Below are 17,421 nucleotides of genomic sequence, written 5' to 3'. Positions count from 1 at the left end.
AACTTTCTTTTCCTTGAAGCCAATTTTCCAAGTGTCATAAAAAAAAATAAAATTAAAAAACACTAACAGAAGGAGTACACTTGGATTCTTTGCAGAAGAATCCTATTTAGTTTAAAAGACCAAAAATTTAAACAGATGCAGTTTGTTTTAGTTACAGATTGATAATCCAGTCATTCCAAGGCTGGGAAGCTGAGAGACTAGAGGTTCAAACAATGCAAAATAAAGGAATAGGAACTCACAGGGATGTCTGATGTTCATGACTGCAGTATGCAAGCAGCTAATCACATAACAGAGCCTGTCTACAAAGAGCTCTTCAAGAAAGACTGAGCTTGTTGAAGTGCACAAATCCTTCCACTGGGAAGCAGGGAAAGCTAGTTTATTGTTTAAAGGCAGCCAGAGATAAGAGCAGGAGCAGCAGCTGATTTTATTTTGTAATGAATATGTTGAGCATTCTTCTTGACCACGGGTTATATTTGTGGAAGAAGGGAATAAGGAGGAAAAACAGATTCCATCTGCTGAAGGGGGAAAAGCATCCTTGGATATCAAGTCAACAATCTAAAAAGTCTGTTTTGAACTAGTTATGAGGGGTAAAGTGACAAAAAGAATACTTGTGCTCAGAGACATGGATAAAATAGAAAATCCAGTTTAGACATCAAACAAAATGTCCTGGAAATGTAATGCATTCAAAATATCTTAAAATTAAATATTTACCCAGATCCTTAATGAGTGATAATACTTCCCACGATATAAATGCTCCACCACCATCATCCATAGCTCCCTGCCCAACGTCCCAGCTGTCCAGATGTCCACTGACCAATACAACCTGGAAAAGCAGTTATGAGAAAACATATCTACATGAAAACTGAATCAGAAAATTCTGTTTAGCATTTAAGCATTTTAATGATTTCATCATTTTAGTTGGCATTTTAGTTTAGAAAGGAAGGAAAGAAATATTTCAAATAAAATTAAACATTGTTCTCTAGTTTCTGAATATTAATCTGGGATTCTACTACTTTAAACCACTGCCTACGTGAAACTAGATAAGCTGTGAGAAATATTTAAATGAAAGGTTTTATCTCATACATTACAAAAATGCATACTTTCCAGAGATGCAGGACTACTACAGTGCTGACTGGTGAAATTTTCTTTCATATTCCATCTGTTTAAGCCCTTAGGCATGAAATTTGATTAATCCTATTTTTGGGTGCATAAGGGGAAAAAAATATGAACTTATACTGAAGCATTCCCAGAGGTTTTTGTTTTATTATATATCTATGGTACTTGTCACAGAGGACCTCTAATTTATTACCAGATCCCCTATGTGCTCCAGCAATGACAAGATATTTTATAGTTCCATTAGTCATAAGGATACTTTAAAAGATGGTAGCAAGTCCCAAATGTGTTTTCTGCAAAGAAGGTTTTGTAACTACAGTAGAGAATAGTAGCATGGGCATCTCCAGAAACATCCACTTTCAGACCTGAACCTTTCAAATGTTGACAACAGATACCACAAGTGTGAAAGTTCCCCAACTGGGCCTTGAGCTGAAGGGTTTATGGATCTATGATTACAATGGAAAGGTGAAGGAGAGACAAAACCTCTGAGCCAAGCAGGCAGTGTGGTATAATGGTGCAACAGCACAAAACCAAGAGTGGGATGCATTCAACCTATGACAGCTCAGCACTAAGGAAAAACAGAAGGAGACCCTGGAGCATCCACCAGTGTTCTGCTCAGAACCAGCCATACACAAAGGGATGTTCCCCACTCGCTGTTTAGCTGATGCTAAACAAGTCTCAGAGCTGTGGAATCCAGAAAAATGTAAAAAATATTCATTCTTTCTGCCACCTTCTTCTCCCTAAGGGGTGAAGATCTGGCATATTATCTCATCTACCATTCATCACTGGACAACTAGTCTAGCACTGAAAACAAGAACATCATGTGTTTTTCCTGCTATGACTCCTGGAGGCCAAGAGTCTATGCTGTGAAACATTCAGTGAACCTTGCAAAGAAGTAACGTGGAGCCCAAACATGAAGATCTCTATTTTCTTCTTCATGTCATATAAATCTGCTTTCTCTGGTTATTAAAATTATTGGACTATCATGGCAAGAGAAAAAAGTATCAAGTACTCATCATATAACAGTGTTTTTTTATCTAATCAAACACAAACTCAGGTAACATAACTGAAATACCCATATTATTAAACAAAGGCCATGAGAAAGTACTAATCATCCCCATCGAACTGCCATGGGTCCAATCAGAATCCACCAAACCTCTTTAAATTTAGAAAATACACTGTGACATCTTTGTAAATGTGTGTGTTAGAAAAAACAGAACAGTCATGCCTTAGAAGCAGAAAAAGCTTATGATCAAAATCTGAAGAGCCGCTTACTCTTTCCATCTCACATCTCAACTCTCTTTTCTGGTTACCCAGTCTTAACATGTGTTTGCTTTCCAGCACAGACTCATTTTCTTGGTAGGAAATAGGCATGCTTCAATCTTTATTCCAAAACCTCCCCTCCTTCAAAAGTCATTACACTTGTATGGATGGACCCTCTTTAAAAGCCTCAGAATTTCTCAGGGATATTCCTGAGATTTTTGCAATTAAATGTCATGATCCTTGAAGGGCCAACACAAAAGATTGCAAACATCACGTTTTCCAGGGACACTGACCTGACTATTATGTAGAAGTACTTAATAGCAGCACAGCTTGAAACCAGATCATCTGAGAAAAGCAATGCCAGCTTTGGAGGTAGAAATGTTTCTGAAATGAGCAGAGAAGAGAAATGCTCACTGTGGCTGCTATTTTTGCTTTCTTCTAAGGGAGGACTATGCATGAATGAAGTCTTCTCTATGTTCAATCCTGAACGTGCAGCCCCACTGCAACCTGCCTATGCAGGAGAGAGCTCAAACACCACCACACTTTGCAGCTAACTGATGCAGACTCAATACAGTCCACTCCATAAGGGATCCACAAATAATAATAATAATTTTTTTAAAAAATCAGAAAAGGCTCTGAGTGAAAACCCAATTGTCTGTGGTATAAAGGATGTCTATTCCACAGCTTCAAAATCACCACGTGGTTTCTTTGTTCTTAAAATAAAAATCGGTTTTAAGAAAATAATCTGAATCTTTTTGTTTTGAAACCAAAAAATTTGTTTTGTCTCCTGGGAAACAGAGCTTCAAAATGAAGTGAATTATTTAAAACAAGCTTGTAAACTCATTGAGAGAGAACCAAGTTTCCAACAGGATGCCTTGTCTTTAGCAGTGAAAGAACACATCACTAACGCTGTTCCCTGGGTGTAATCTCAACAGTGTCTGAGAGGGAATTACTCCACATTTCTGTGGAACAACACATATTGCAACAGCAGGAAATTCTGAATCAGAAGAAGGTGATGTAATTTCATTTGGGGTTACAGACCCCAATTGTAAAGCTTCTTCATCAACTCCAGAACATTACACCAAAACAGATCAAGGTTCAAGTGGATTGAGAAAGTCAGTTCATTTTATGGATGAACTTCAACTTAGATTTACTGAAGCTGCTGCCAAGAACAATTACATAAATACAAGCATTGTACCTCTATGTGAAAGTTTCTCCAAAATAGTTGTTTTTTCAAACGATCATGTTTTTGTAGCAGCTGCTGAAATGAAAGTTTCACTGATCATGCTGTGTGGGAGTTGAATTGACAGGACTGACAATGAGTTGGCCTTGGCCAACTGTGAAGTGGCCATTAATCTAAGGCCATGGGAAATATCTGGTTAGGTCATGGTGAGCAGGATGGGATGATAGGAGGGATTATGTTAATGTTATGTTAATGCATTAAGCCATATAAATTAATGTTCTTGGTTCTCACTGGTGATTGGTTATTATCGTTTCACATATAAAGTTATGTTCTGAGTTCCTGTTGATGATTGGTTATCGGTGTTCTACATATTGTTATATTTCCCCCATTTTGGGGTCTTTTGGGGTTGTCCTGTACAACTGTTTGGATTATGTTCTTTTGTCTGCACCCTTAACAAAGTTGCTTTCTGGGCTTTCTCAATCGAACATGTCCCTATTAATTTATTTCATTTTTACCACTCCAGCTGGTCCAAGGACAGCCATAGACATTCTTAAAATAAAACACAGATATAAAATAACAAAACCCACTGTGTTTATCTTGGTCTTCAAGTAGATGGAATGTGTCTCCGCAATAAATGGAAATATTTCTGAAATTCTGTCTAAACCACTGTATTATTTAAAGTAATATTATAAAATAATAGCATTATAAGACTCTGTATAGGTGGGCTAATAAAAAAGCAGTTAAAGCTATCAAGGACATATGATTATTGCATTTTCCACATAACTTTCAAAGCTGTTATGTGATTCTTAGATTCAAATCTACACAGACACTAATAACTTATATTTGCACAAAACAACCCTATAGAAATGCCAGAACACAAGCATTGCATAGCAATGCTTGTAAGTACCTGTATCTATAAGTATTTGTTTTAAATATGCAGAGAAACTACAAGCAACTGTACAGGACAGTACAAATACAGCAATACATATTTGCCAATTGACTAAAAATAAATTTAGGATAAGACAGCTTACATGCAACATGACAACTTAAGCTTTATTGTTCTTATTCTATTTCCTTCTGCATCAGCATGATGATCTCTACTGGATGCCTTTAGGTCATGTGCAGCATTTCAATCAAGCATACTTAAATATTTAGAAAAAAAATAAATATTCTAAACCCAAGAAAATTAGGAAGCAGAACCACACATACATGTGCATACGTCATCCTTTTCTAAGCAGGATGGTTTATACCACTAAAAATAATCTCCCATCCCATATGTAATCACACAGGTCAATTGCATTTGTCATGCTGTAACTTCATCAAATGCAGGTGAACTACCTTCTGCTTGATTAAAAGGAATTTTAAGAAATGTCTGTCCCATTTTTAGTTATCTCAAAGCAAAGGCTTCTTTCTATGCAACCTTAGAGATCATAAATATTAAACATTAGGAAAGAACTATAAACAACATTTTAAATCACTTCATTTAATCTAGAATAACATTTGTATTAAGTTTTGAAAACCACCATGCAGAGGTATTTCATGTTCCTGAGACAGATGTATATCAGGTAATGCAATTACAAAGAGTAATGGAAGAGTAATGAAGCCATCATTCATCTTTGCCCTTCATGGATGAAGAAGGCTTCATGGATAGAGATTTGGGTTCACAGAATAGGATCTTTATTGATGGAATCTACCTATCAACACATTTCTCTTAGAAAAGCATACCAATAACTTTCATTATTCAAAACACTGAAAAGTATTTTTCTTTACGTTTTTCTCCAGCAGACAGTGAAGATAAGGAGCACCTCAACTTGAAAGAGGACAGAAAACTTAAACAAGCATCACATACACAAAGAACCACAGAACCACAGAATCACGGAATCACAGAATTAGTTTGGAAAAGATCTTTGAGATCATCGAGTCCAACCTATGACCAAATTCCACCTTGTCAACTAGACCATGGCCACATCCAGTCTTTTCTTAGGCACCTCCAGGGACAGTGACTCCAACACCTCCCTGGAGAAGCCCATTCAAATGACCAATCACCCCTTCTGTGATGAACTTCTTCCTAACATCCAACCTAAATATCCCCTGGTGCAGCTTCAGACTGTGTTCTCCTGTTCTGTTGCTGGTTGCCTGGAGAAGAGACAAACCCTTACCTGGCTACACCCTCCTTTCAGGAAATTGTAGAGAAAAAGGTCTCCCTTGAGCCTCCCTTTCTTCAGGCTAAACAACCCCAGGTTCCTCAGCCACTTGTCATGGAACTTGTGCTCTGGAGCTTTCACCAGCCTTGTTCTCTTCTCTGGACATGCTCCAGCATCTCAACATCCTTCCTAAACTGAGGGGCCCAGAACCGGACACAGCACTCCAGGTGTGGCCTCACCAGTTCTGAGTTCAGGGGAAAAACAACCTCTCTGCTCCTGCTGGCCATACTATTCCTTGTTGCCCTGAGAATCAGACCTTTCGGTATTTTCATAATTTCTAGCCACTTTCCCAGGAAAGTAACTGCAAACATAAGTGTTTATACATTCCATTAAAGACATGCCTTTTGATAGATGTCTCTCACAGCCAGCGTGGCTGGGAAGGTGGTAACCTAACTATCCAATCCCTGGTTGTGGTTGGAAACCTATAAACACTGAAAGAATAAACAAACTTCCTTCTTCTTTCATCACACTTCGAGCTGCACCTGTGTGAATCATTTCATGTCCAACAGTGACCATTCCTGACACAGGCCAGGATGCCACTGGCCCTCTTGGCCACCAGGGCACACACTGGCTCATGTTCAGCCTGCTGTCAATCAGTACCCCCAGGTCCCTTCCTGCTTGGCCACTGTCCAGGCATTGTCCCCAACCAGTAGTGCTGCATGAGGTATGACCAAGAACTAAACAGGATATTAGAACCAGATCAAGATCTTTAGTCACAACACATTCAAACTCCAAGCATCTGTATACCAAAACATCAAGCTTAAACAGAGAAGTCCTCTAGACTGTAACTTGAGCTCTTTTCAGCTCTTCATGCACATTTTCAGTTAAATAATGCTGGAAGTTAGCTCTTTCCTCAGGCAACACAGGTTTACAGTGTTCCCATGCAATTACCTGGAAACGAATGAAAAGCATTTCTATTCTAATTGTTGTGGTTCACTTTGTCCAATTTGCTTCTAAATAAGTCCATCTGAAATTCGAAGTACCAAAACAAGGCCTTATATTATTTAACTGGATATTTTCCTTGCATGAATCCCCTGTCAGTGCAGGGGTATTTGTGCAATACTTACCTTACACATATAAAAAACTATATATAAAGTTGTTTTGTGTTTGGACCAAAATCAGAGGAAAACAGAAGTCAGATAAGAATAAGGATCCCCTATTTAATCCAATTTTAAAATTGCCTGTAATTTCTCTCCTTCCCTAGATACTTATTACTCTTTTTATTCTCACAAGCACTCTCATTTCACAATTTCCTATTCTCTCCAATTCCAACAAAATTTATGGTACTAAATTAACCATGACTAAAAAACTCTTGATCCCAGCTTCTCAGACAGAGAAACTCAGCACCAAATTCAGGCCTGTGCTCCTAAGCGTGAGTACATTTTTAGTAATTTACACATTTGGATAGCATTACAGCTGTGAACAGCCAGATGGATTCAGTTTGTAAGGATTTTAAGACTTTCTTCATTTCACTGTGTTACCAGCATGAGTATAAAGGAAAAAAGAAAGGCACCATATCATGTACCTAGTAGGCAAATAAAACAGCTGGCAAAATTTAAGCCCATCATGTTTAATTTGCTTTCAAAACTATGATTAAATAAAGACTTCATATACACAGATTTGCAAATATAGAGTAGTAAATATGGCATGTCAATTTTAGGATGTATTAACATCCTCCACAGTAGTAGCTTGCAAATCTATTCGGAAAAATGGCAACACCAAGCAACATGCATTTCTACTCCTGACCCACACAGCAAAGCCAGCACCAGTATTTGCAGCATCCTTCCTTAATGCGCTTCTTAATCTGCAGACTACTGCTCCTTTGCCCTTTCTATGGGGAAACTTCTTTCATCTTGATGGAATAAAGTTTTGGTGCACAATTGGCTTTTTCTGCCCTGACTCATTCTCTTCTTTCTCCACCTCAAACCTTTCTTTCTTCAAGTCACACAGCAAAACAAATGCAAATGACAAGCTCTTCCTTCTTTAGCTCTTCATACTTCATGTCCAGGCAGAACCTCATTCCTGTATGCAAACCAACATTCCTCAAGTTTTAAAATATTTATAATAGTTATTTAATTTGTATCATGCAGCAAGATTCTGTAATCAGTCCCTTGGCTTTTCCACCAAAGGCCTTCCGAAACCTAAACAATCTGAACTTGTAATCTTGTGTGCTGTAGCACCACACTGACTGCAGCAAACACATCACACATCATCTTCCATTCTGGAATCCAACCCAGCTCTTCCAACTGCAGGATAAATACTTGATGAAAACTTCTCAAGCACTGCGTTATAAAGATAATAACTTAAACAGTTCTTGCCGAGACACTGTGTTTTGTATATACTACCGTTATTCAAGCTCAGCATTTCAACATTTGAGGAAGACAAGATGACAAAGTTGAGTGCCCATCAGCAACACAGAGTAGTGAGTACTGTAACATAGTACTACATGTCATGGAATTAGACTAAGTAAGATATACATATAATGTATATATTTGAATATAAACTCTCCTGTCCTTTAAGATGTGTGGACATTGCTACCAGAAGATAAATACTCTGTCCAGTAATGTTTAAACACAAGCCTACTCTATTGTGTGTAATTTTTATCAACTTCAACAGCTAAATTCAAGCATGGAGTTGTATCAGAGACATTCAGTTGTTAAAAATACATACTTGATTAAAACTCTTTATGACAGTCTACTCTGGCCATTCCCCAAATATTTGTTTTGGGCAACAAATATGTTAAAAAATCCTTGTGTGATTTTACACTTGCCTTTAAGTAAACACTAACTGTCCCCAGTTAAACTGCAGTTAGATTAAATCACGCCCTACATGTAAATCAGGAACATTACCACATTTAGTGGATTTTATTTTGTATATATAAGGATATTTCTTCAAAATAGTTTTTAGCTTTGGTGTCCAAATAATATGACTTCACTGTACAGCTCCTTTTATTAGATTTTACGCACATTAGGAATGGTTTTTAAATAATCAGTCTAGCTGTCTCAACTAATTTACAGTCCTAAAGATATAGTGAAGTTCAGAAAGAAAAAAAAAAAAGATTAAAACAACAACTGTCTTTTCTACTTAATATGCAATGTAGTAAGTCTTAACTTCCAGGCTTCTGATTAAATGATAGATCTGCACATGAAACAGAAGTGACTCACTTAGTCACACAAGAATCCAACCCTATTATTGCTAAAAATCCGATTAACCTTCAAGGAGCCCCTGTGTCACAACATACAGTAAACTCTTTAAACTTGAATCTCTACTTTGTAAAAGTGATTGAAACTAAAGTGTTCTTGGAAAGTACTCCAATCAAACCACCATGTTTGAAGTGAATCTCAAAACCACTGACTAGTTAATAACTACTAGTAGTAAATGAGCTGATATCATTTATATGACAGTGAAGGAGAAAATTAGTCTGAAAAGAAATTATTACTGCTAAGGGAATTGTAGTAAAGGTAACAAGACATACAAACCATGTGAGCTTTCAAAAGATAATCAAGTATTGAAATGACTACCATTTTCATATTAAATGTTGGATTTTAAGACTTAGCATATCCATATTTAAGTTTTCCAGCCTCTTGTATTTCCTATTTCCCAAGCTGTTATTATTTAAAAAATAATACCACTCTTCATGATAATCTATTTTAAAAAGAAGGATTTTAAATCATATATTTCAAGCCCTTCTAGAGGCATTAAGAAGAAAAATCATAATAGTAACTACCTCTAAACAAAACTAGGTATCACTGAAATATCACTTACCCTTGCATAAAGAAGTTGTAGCTGCTTTTTTTCCGAGTCCAAAGATCAGCAGAGAATCTTTGCAATACCCCTGTAGGAAAGCTAAAATGGCATCTGAGTTGATGCGAAGAGAGAAGCTCTCTTTTTTCTACACTTACCAAAGGAAAACTTCCCTTACACATACAGTAGATAATTTTTATAATCTAGAGTATATATATTTATATGTTTTTCACTTTAGGGATATATATAGGATTCCACATTATTACAGCTCTAGGCACATCCCCAAATGCTCTCTCTGAAATTCCTTTCTTCAGATATCAAAATTAATCTCAACTAAAACTAACACTAATATCCAATGCTACCTCTTTTGCTGAAGCATTTACAAAGCCTACTTTGTATCAGTGACTAGACATTTCTAGAAAACTTCCCTTTTTAAAATTGTAAAAATAGTAGATTTTTCTCCAAAAAAGTACAAATATTGTTTCCCCTCAAAAATACTAGAGGACCCCTTAATAAGTCAGAACCTTGCCTCACTAACACTAGTTTAGAGCATTGTGACGACCTAAAAAGTCCTGAAAGCCATCCTGAGTAGCTACCTCTCCACTGTTCTCAAGAAAATAGACTTGACTTTACAAATCCCCCAAGACGACTGCTGATGGAAGCGAGTCAAAACAACCCTTACATGGGTGTAGTAGCAGCACAGCTCTATAAGAGAGGAGGTTTAAAAACTAACACTTATGTCCCTGTGGCAGACAGCAGGCATTGGAGAATACTTGAAGCTAGAAAGGACCTCTAACTGTGCATTGACTTCCACATCCTGCTCACAGCAGGATCAACTTATATCTGATCAGTTAGAGTTTAGTCCAGTCAAGTTCTGAAATTTCTTACAATAGAAATGCTATAACTTCTTTGGACAAACTGTTTCAATGTTTACCCTTAGGAAAATATATTTTCTAATGCCCATTATAATACAAGTCTTTTTTAAAAAAATGTGCCCCACTGGGCCATCACTGCAGTATTTAAAAGTCAAACTGGATTTTGAATTCTGTCAGCTGACAAGCCTGCCTTGTGAGCCATACCTCCAGATACTTCTTTATTTATCACCACCAACTGAACACAATGAAAATTAAATTTTTGCATCTCACCACACTGTGGCTCCTCACCATTACACATAATAAACGGAGTGCTGATCACAAAAGTGTCCCACCTCTAGTCACAATGACATATCAAAACTGGCGATGCCTCTTGTCCTTGTTACTTTATAGTGGATGGTGGCTCCAGGCCTTTCTGCTGTGATAGCAAAAACTTCCTTCTCTCACAGTTCATAGGTTTGTGTTCACAGCCTGTGACAGAGGCTTTTCTGATGCTTCTCTCTTACTCCACAAATCCTCACATAGGTCAGGTTCTTGCCATTTCCTCCACTGACACCCAAAGGATTTCATTGTCTAGTAAGCTAAAACACTCAATTAGCCTTTCATTTGGTCACTATAACCCTTTTTATTTTTATGGCTTATCCTACATTCCTGGCACCTGCACAAGTTTTCTCAGAATTTTTCTGAGATTATCCTCTTATTTGTTACAAATTCTTATTATTCATTAATGATTTTTTTAAATCTGCATGTAACATTTTCTCTTTCTCATACACGTTGCTTCCTTCTTAAACATACAAGAAATGTCTCAATGCAGCACTAACTTCAGGCTTTCCCAGAACTGCATGAACCCACCATGAAACAAAACCATGATGGAGATGCTCTGTTAGACCTCATAATTACAAACAAGGAAGAACTAATTGGGAATTCAGTGAAAGTCTAACAGTAAACACAAGATGGTAGGGCTCAGGATCCTGAGAAGGAGTAAGGCAAATGGCAATATGTGAGCTCTGGTCATGGGGAAAGTAGTGTGTAGCCTATTCAAAGACCTGCTTGTAAGAATCCTATGGGAGACAGAGATGGAGGAAAAAGAGAGTCTAGGAGAGCTGGCTGGTTTTCAAGGATCTTGCTGGAGACCAGCTAGGAAGCAGCTTGGGAGAGAAAGGAGCTCAGGCTCCTGGTGGACAGCTGACCATGAGCCAGCAGTGTGCCTGTGCCATAAACAAGGCCAATGGTGCCCAAGCTGCATCAGGCAGAGTGCTGCCTGCAGGTCAAGGAGGGTGATCCTTCCTCACCACTCAGCACTGGACAGACACACATATTTTTGAGACACCTCTGGGTGCTGTGTCCAGCTTGGAGCTCCCCAGAACAAGAAAGACATGACTATACTGGATCACAGACACAATGGAGGTGTCACCAAAACTGCATGAAAAACAGAAACTCTCCAACAACATTTTTTCGGTGTTAGAGAATTAAGGCTTTAATTAATTCTGGCCAGGGTGTTGTTCTGGCCAGGATGTGCAATAGAAATAATTTCATCCACACATTTCCTGGGTTGTGCAGTGAAAATCATTCCATCACACACAGCTCTTTACCAGATATTTCACATATTTATACATACAAACCCAAAGCAATTCTTTGGTTCACTGTTCATTGGTCCCAAATTACACAATTCTTAATATTTGGTTTCCTATTGGTTATTGATTCTTTTGCCTTTGATGATAATTTGATTCTCATTCTTTGGTTCTCTCATTGATTTTTAACCAGACCAAGTGTCTCCAACACACCAGGGGATGATGTTCAAGGGTAATCTTTGTTAATGGTCACTTATTTCTTGTACATCCTCTGGCAACCCCCAGTCCATTGAGATGTTAAGCTCATCAGGCCTCACTCAGGAAAGAGTCTTTTGAAAAGAAACTTCAATACCCTTCACCCTGGGCAAAGAGGAACAAACCCCTGACTAAAGTTAGAAAAAAAAAAAAATAAAAAAAAAATGTATAATTTCCAACAAATGGGGACAGAGACCTGGGACTGGAGAAGAGAAGGCTTCAGGATCTCATCAAAGTGTATAAATACTTGATGGCTGATCTAAAGAAGAGGGAGACAGACTCTTGTCAGTAGTGCCCACTTACAGAATGGCAGAAACTGAAATACAAGAAATTCTACTTAAAAATAAGAAAATTCTTTTTTGCTACAAGGATTGTAGAACATTGAAACTGCTGTCCAGAAAGTCTGTGAGGTTGAATATCCTTGAAGATTTTCAAGACCCAAACCCTACAAACCTACTTTAGTTGACATGGCTTTGAGCACAGGGTCAGGCTAAGTGATCTCCAGAGGTCGCTTTTTGTAATTATGACACTGATTCCAGAAAGACTAATTCACATTTTCTTCTGGATCTATATATAATCCACATTTTTTTTGGCTCAGAAAATTTCATTAGAGATACAAAAAGCAGAACACAACTTGGAAATCAATTCTCCCAAAGCCCAATATGTCCTTCAAAATCCAGACAGACAAAGTAAAACTGTAATCTTCAATATAGTATTTCACTAGCACAAGACAAAAGATGTCTTTTCTACTTGGGTAGTCAAAATCACGGTAAAAATGAAACTTGGTATGAAATCCATTTTATTAAATAATTTATAATTCATTTATAATAGTTTTATGAACTGATGCAAGAATCCACAGAAACAGGACATTACTTGATTTGCAACATGAAAGAAAATAGATTTTATCTTAAACTGACCATAAAATAATTACTTTATATATTGTATGAAACATGTCTTCAAAGTATCAACATAATTTTCAAATTACAAGTCTTCTTTCAATGGTAGTCCCTTCAGTTTTTTTTTTTTGTTTCTGATCATTAAAACAGCACCTCTACTGAGGTTTAAATGTGGACTTAAAAAATAATTATTTCTCATTTCTACATTCAAATTAGTTCATTATATTGTATTGATCTCTTTGTCAGTAAAATGGAACCAAGCGACTGTTTATTATGTAGGAATAGAGTGAGGATTAACATTTATTCTTATATTTATGACAGCTTCCATGGAAAATACTAAGAAATAGAGACTTGAAACTCCTGTCTTATGTAGAAATTAATGGAACTGTATGTATTCACACAAGCACTAGGCAAGAATTCAGTCCACAATTTCTAGTACCTACCAAAGTCACATTCACAAAGACACAGCTAAGTACTTGCAAGATTTTCCTACTCAATTCCCATTAGTGTATCTCAAAAAACAGGAGGTTTAATACAAAGTAGTAACAAACCCTACATGTTTATCTGTCCTTAATTTCTTTGTTTATATACTCTTGTGAAACTTAAAGTATGTTTGACACAAGTTTTCACCAGGATAGAGAGGAGGCTGATTTTCAAACTCATTGTCTACAAAATGAGTTTGATGAGACAACTGTTTGATGAGACAACTGTCAGGATGATTTCCAGGGTGGAATTTCTGCTCTAAATTAAAAAGGATTTGCTTTATTGGAAGCAGTAACCCAAAGGCTCTGGAATGCAATTGGAGTGCAGGGGACTTTGGTAAACCCAGTACAAAGTACAGATGTAGCAAAGCAGGAAAAAAGAGTGGCAATATGCCCTCCAAGATGTTTGGCCTACTCCAAGACTGAAAGACAGTTCAAGTGAGTTGCCTGGGCTTTGTATGTCTGCTGCCTTTTGCCATTTTTTAATGCATGCACAGATGGGTCCCAAGAAGGGCATCAGAGCTGGTGAAGGGTCTGGAGCACAGGTGTTAGGAGGAACAGCTGAGGGAACTAGAGTAGTTTAGCCTGGAGAAAAGAGAAAAGAAGGATGGGGGGGAAACATTACTGAACTCTACAACTACCTGAAAGGAGGTTGTAGACAGGTGGAGATTGGGCTCTTCTCCCAGTTAGTAGTAATAGGACAAGAAAAACAGTCTCACCTCGTGCCAGGGGAGATTTAGATTGGACAGTAAGAAAATTCTATTCACCAAAAGGATTGTCAAGCACTGAAACAGGCTGCCCAGAGAACTGGTGGAATCAGCATCCATGGAGGCATTTAAAAAGAATGCAGATGTGGTGCCTAGGGACATGGTTCAGTGGTGTACTTGGCAGTACCAGGTTAACTGTTGGACTCAAGGATGTTAAAAGTTTTTCCAACCTAAATGATTCCATGATTTGATAATTCTATGCCAGACACAAACCAATGCTTTCCCTGCACAGAATGGAAAGCAGATGGCTAACTCAGAGCTCTGGACAAACCCTGCAGAAATGTAAAAAACAAGCCAACTGCACTAAGAGAAAAGGAGGAGATACATAGGTTCCTTGTTCTCTCTTTTCCAAAATCACAGTGTGATTATCCCATTTGTGGGGGATCATAAAGTGGAACTTATCTCACTTGGGATTGGTTCAGCTTATGTGAAACATTTGAGTATTCATTAGAAGGAATATGTAGAGTGACAATAGCATTTCCCCAAAAAGTGGGAAACTTGTCTTCATGGTCACACTCTGGAGTCAAACTGAGCCATGCTTTGTACATGATCTCCACCTCCCTCCTCTCTATCAAGTGCCTAAAGAATGGCTGCAGGTTGGCATCATCTCTGACATTTTCAGAGGCACAAATATCTTCATGTCTTCCAGCATAAACAGAACAGACGACTGGGGATACAAGTATCATGAAGTCAACCCAGGACACATAGCATTAGAAACCTCTTGAACTTATGAATTTTTTCCCCCCATGTCCAGCTACAGAGAGGAAGTCAGAAAGAAGAACACCCAAAACACCAGCTAGATCCAGGTTATACAGACAGGTTTGTGTGATGTGGGTTTCTGTCTACTTGGACTTAACATCAAATTTATGTCCCTAGGCCTCTTAAAATCTGTCAGTACTAACTAATACTCCTGTCACTTCACCTTAGACTTCACCTCCCTCTAGTTTCTCTTCCTACGGCTGCAAGCTGAAATAACTTATTTACTTAACTATCCCTGCACTCCCCAATTTCACACATGACAGAGGAATGTGTGCTCACAGAAATTCTGACATCCACACAGCACTGGCTAACCAGATGGAAAGCACCACAAACTGCTATTAGACATTAGTCTGTCCTCTAAGATAAGTATCAAAAAGACCCTACATTCAGTCAGTCTCCACAACCCTGACAATGAATGCAATAATAGTTGTTGGATTTTTAATGAAACCTTGTGTCATACTAAAATTATTACTGCTGCTCTATTTGTACTTCATTTCATATCTCCTTGTGTTGAAATGAATTTAATTTCTCCTTCAGGCACTGTTCTCAGAGGCTCCTATTCTAATTTTATTAGGTTTTGTGTCTCTAACTTTCAAAATTAAACACAATGGTTATCGCAGTAGTACACAAAACTGATTATATGTCCTGAATTAATAAGCTTGAAAGGCATGTTTAGTTAAGATTCTATCAGGGCTGTACATACTTAAGTATTTTAACAGTTGAATGTCAAAAGAAACTTATTCTATCCTTTAAATAAACTTCTGGCAAGATTGCACAGAGAGAAATAGCGATGCAAAGAACAAGATTCTCCTAATGCATCCACTCTAGTCCTTGTTATCGGACATAACTGCATAAAAATCTGGTTTGTATTTTTCATTATTTGAGCGCATTCTGCAATTTTTATTCCCACATATTAGTGTTAATAACACAACAATTCCAGAATAACTGATAGGAATCTACAGTTATCTCTGAACTTTCATCCTCCCACTGATGTCTTACACAGTTTACTACTCACTTTCCAAGCCATTCTTGGATGTTTCATACCTGTTGAAAGAAAAAAATATGCTTGAATGCTGGCCAGCATTTCTTATGTCTCTCATGTTCTTCTCAAGAGACTGAAGACTTCAGGCAGACAGTTTGGTTTTTGACCACATAAGACAGGGACAGACCAAAGAGATTGTGAGTCACCAATTTGTTCAAAGGTGAGGATATTTTAATTATAGCTTTTAAAAAATGTTGATTCCAAGTTAAGGTCAGAACAGCAATGAAACTTGAACATTTATTTAAATGATCTTCAAGAGTAAGTAAAAGTGTTCACCTGGATTTTGTATTCTACAAATGAAACAAAATGCAAATTAACTTGTTCTACTACTAAGAATGAAAAAATACAAAACTATTCTGCTAGCAGGCTGCTACTCCTGGCATAGTGAAATACGTGTCAAACATTCTCATGGAAAAAGCTCCTCCGAAAAATGGGTCCTCTGCAATGCCTATATCCCCAAAACACATAAGCTGCATGCTCATTTTTGAAAACTACCTACATTCACAAAACCCAGACTGTAGTTGCAGATCTCACTCTAGTAATTAACTTTTACTCTTCCCAGCCACAGGACATTCAGTACTAATCTACCCTAATTACACCATTATAATTGTAGCAGAACCACACATAAGGAAAATAGACCCAGAACTGAAATATTTCTAGGACTTTGCCTACAAACTTTGCAATTTAACAAACAATCTTACATTTCCTATTCCACAACTCATTCAGTTATTCTACATGTTCCAATAAACATGCTTTTCAAAAAAAGCTACCTAATATTTAATTTCTTTATAAATACACAAGGAGAGAAGTTAGTAGAGACAGTAAAAAAGTCAAATGAGGTAAAGTGAAAGCTGCAGATAAAAATTTTCCATGATTCTGTAGAAAGGGTTGACTCTGATCCAATATGTCAAGAGAACATGATTTGTTGCCAGTATCATCAAAAGAGCATAGGTTTGAGGTGAAGAAGTTGATATAAACTGCTCCCTGGGAACAGATATTAGCCAGCAACATGTTCTTTGTTCTGTGCATGCCACCAGTGAAAGTACAAATGAGTTCACACATGAACATCTACAAAAAAGTGTGCAAGATTGGCACAACTGTTACCTCTACTGAGCTAGAGCAGATTCTTGTACTAGGGACACAGTATCTTCAAATTGTCCCAAGGAAACACAGAGAAACAAAACCAGGATGGAAAACCAGGCTATAAATATGTTGCAGAAAAACTTTTAAGTGGTTGTGAGAGACTTAAGTTTCCTCTGGAAAGAACAAC

The 17,421-nt window shown here is 37.5% G+C and overlaps 1 protein-coding gene across 2 annotated transcripts in view; it reads right to left on the bottom strand.

The window, feature by feature from the left end:
* Positions 1 to 17,421, bottom strand: part of CPQ (carboxypeptidase Q) — a 150,633-nt gene that overhangs the window by 53,231 nt on the left and 79,981 nt on the right. For both annotated transcript variants that reach the window (XM_033512352.1, XM_015618259.3), the window contains exon 5: positions 712 to 823. In XM_033512352.1, the coding sequence (XP_033368243.1) occupies positions 712 to 823 (112 nt within the window). The remainder of the gene's footprint in view (positions 1 to 711; positions 824 to 17,421) is intronic.

This window comes from Parus major, chromosome 2 (genome assembly GCF_001522545.3).
Source record: "Parus major isolate Abel chromosome 2, Parus_major1.1, whole genome shotgun sequence".
Lineage (NCBI taxonomy): Eukaryota > Metazoa > Chordata > Aves > Passeriformes > Paridae > Parus > Parus major.
Note: the sequence above shows the minus strand (reverse complement) of the source record. Positions and strands in the feature narration are given on the sequence as shown.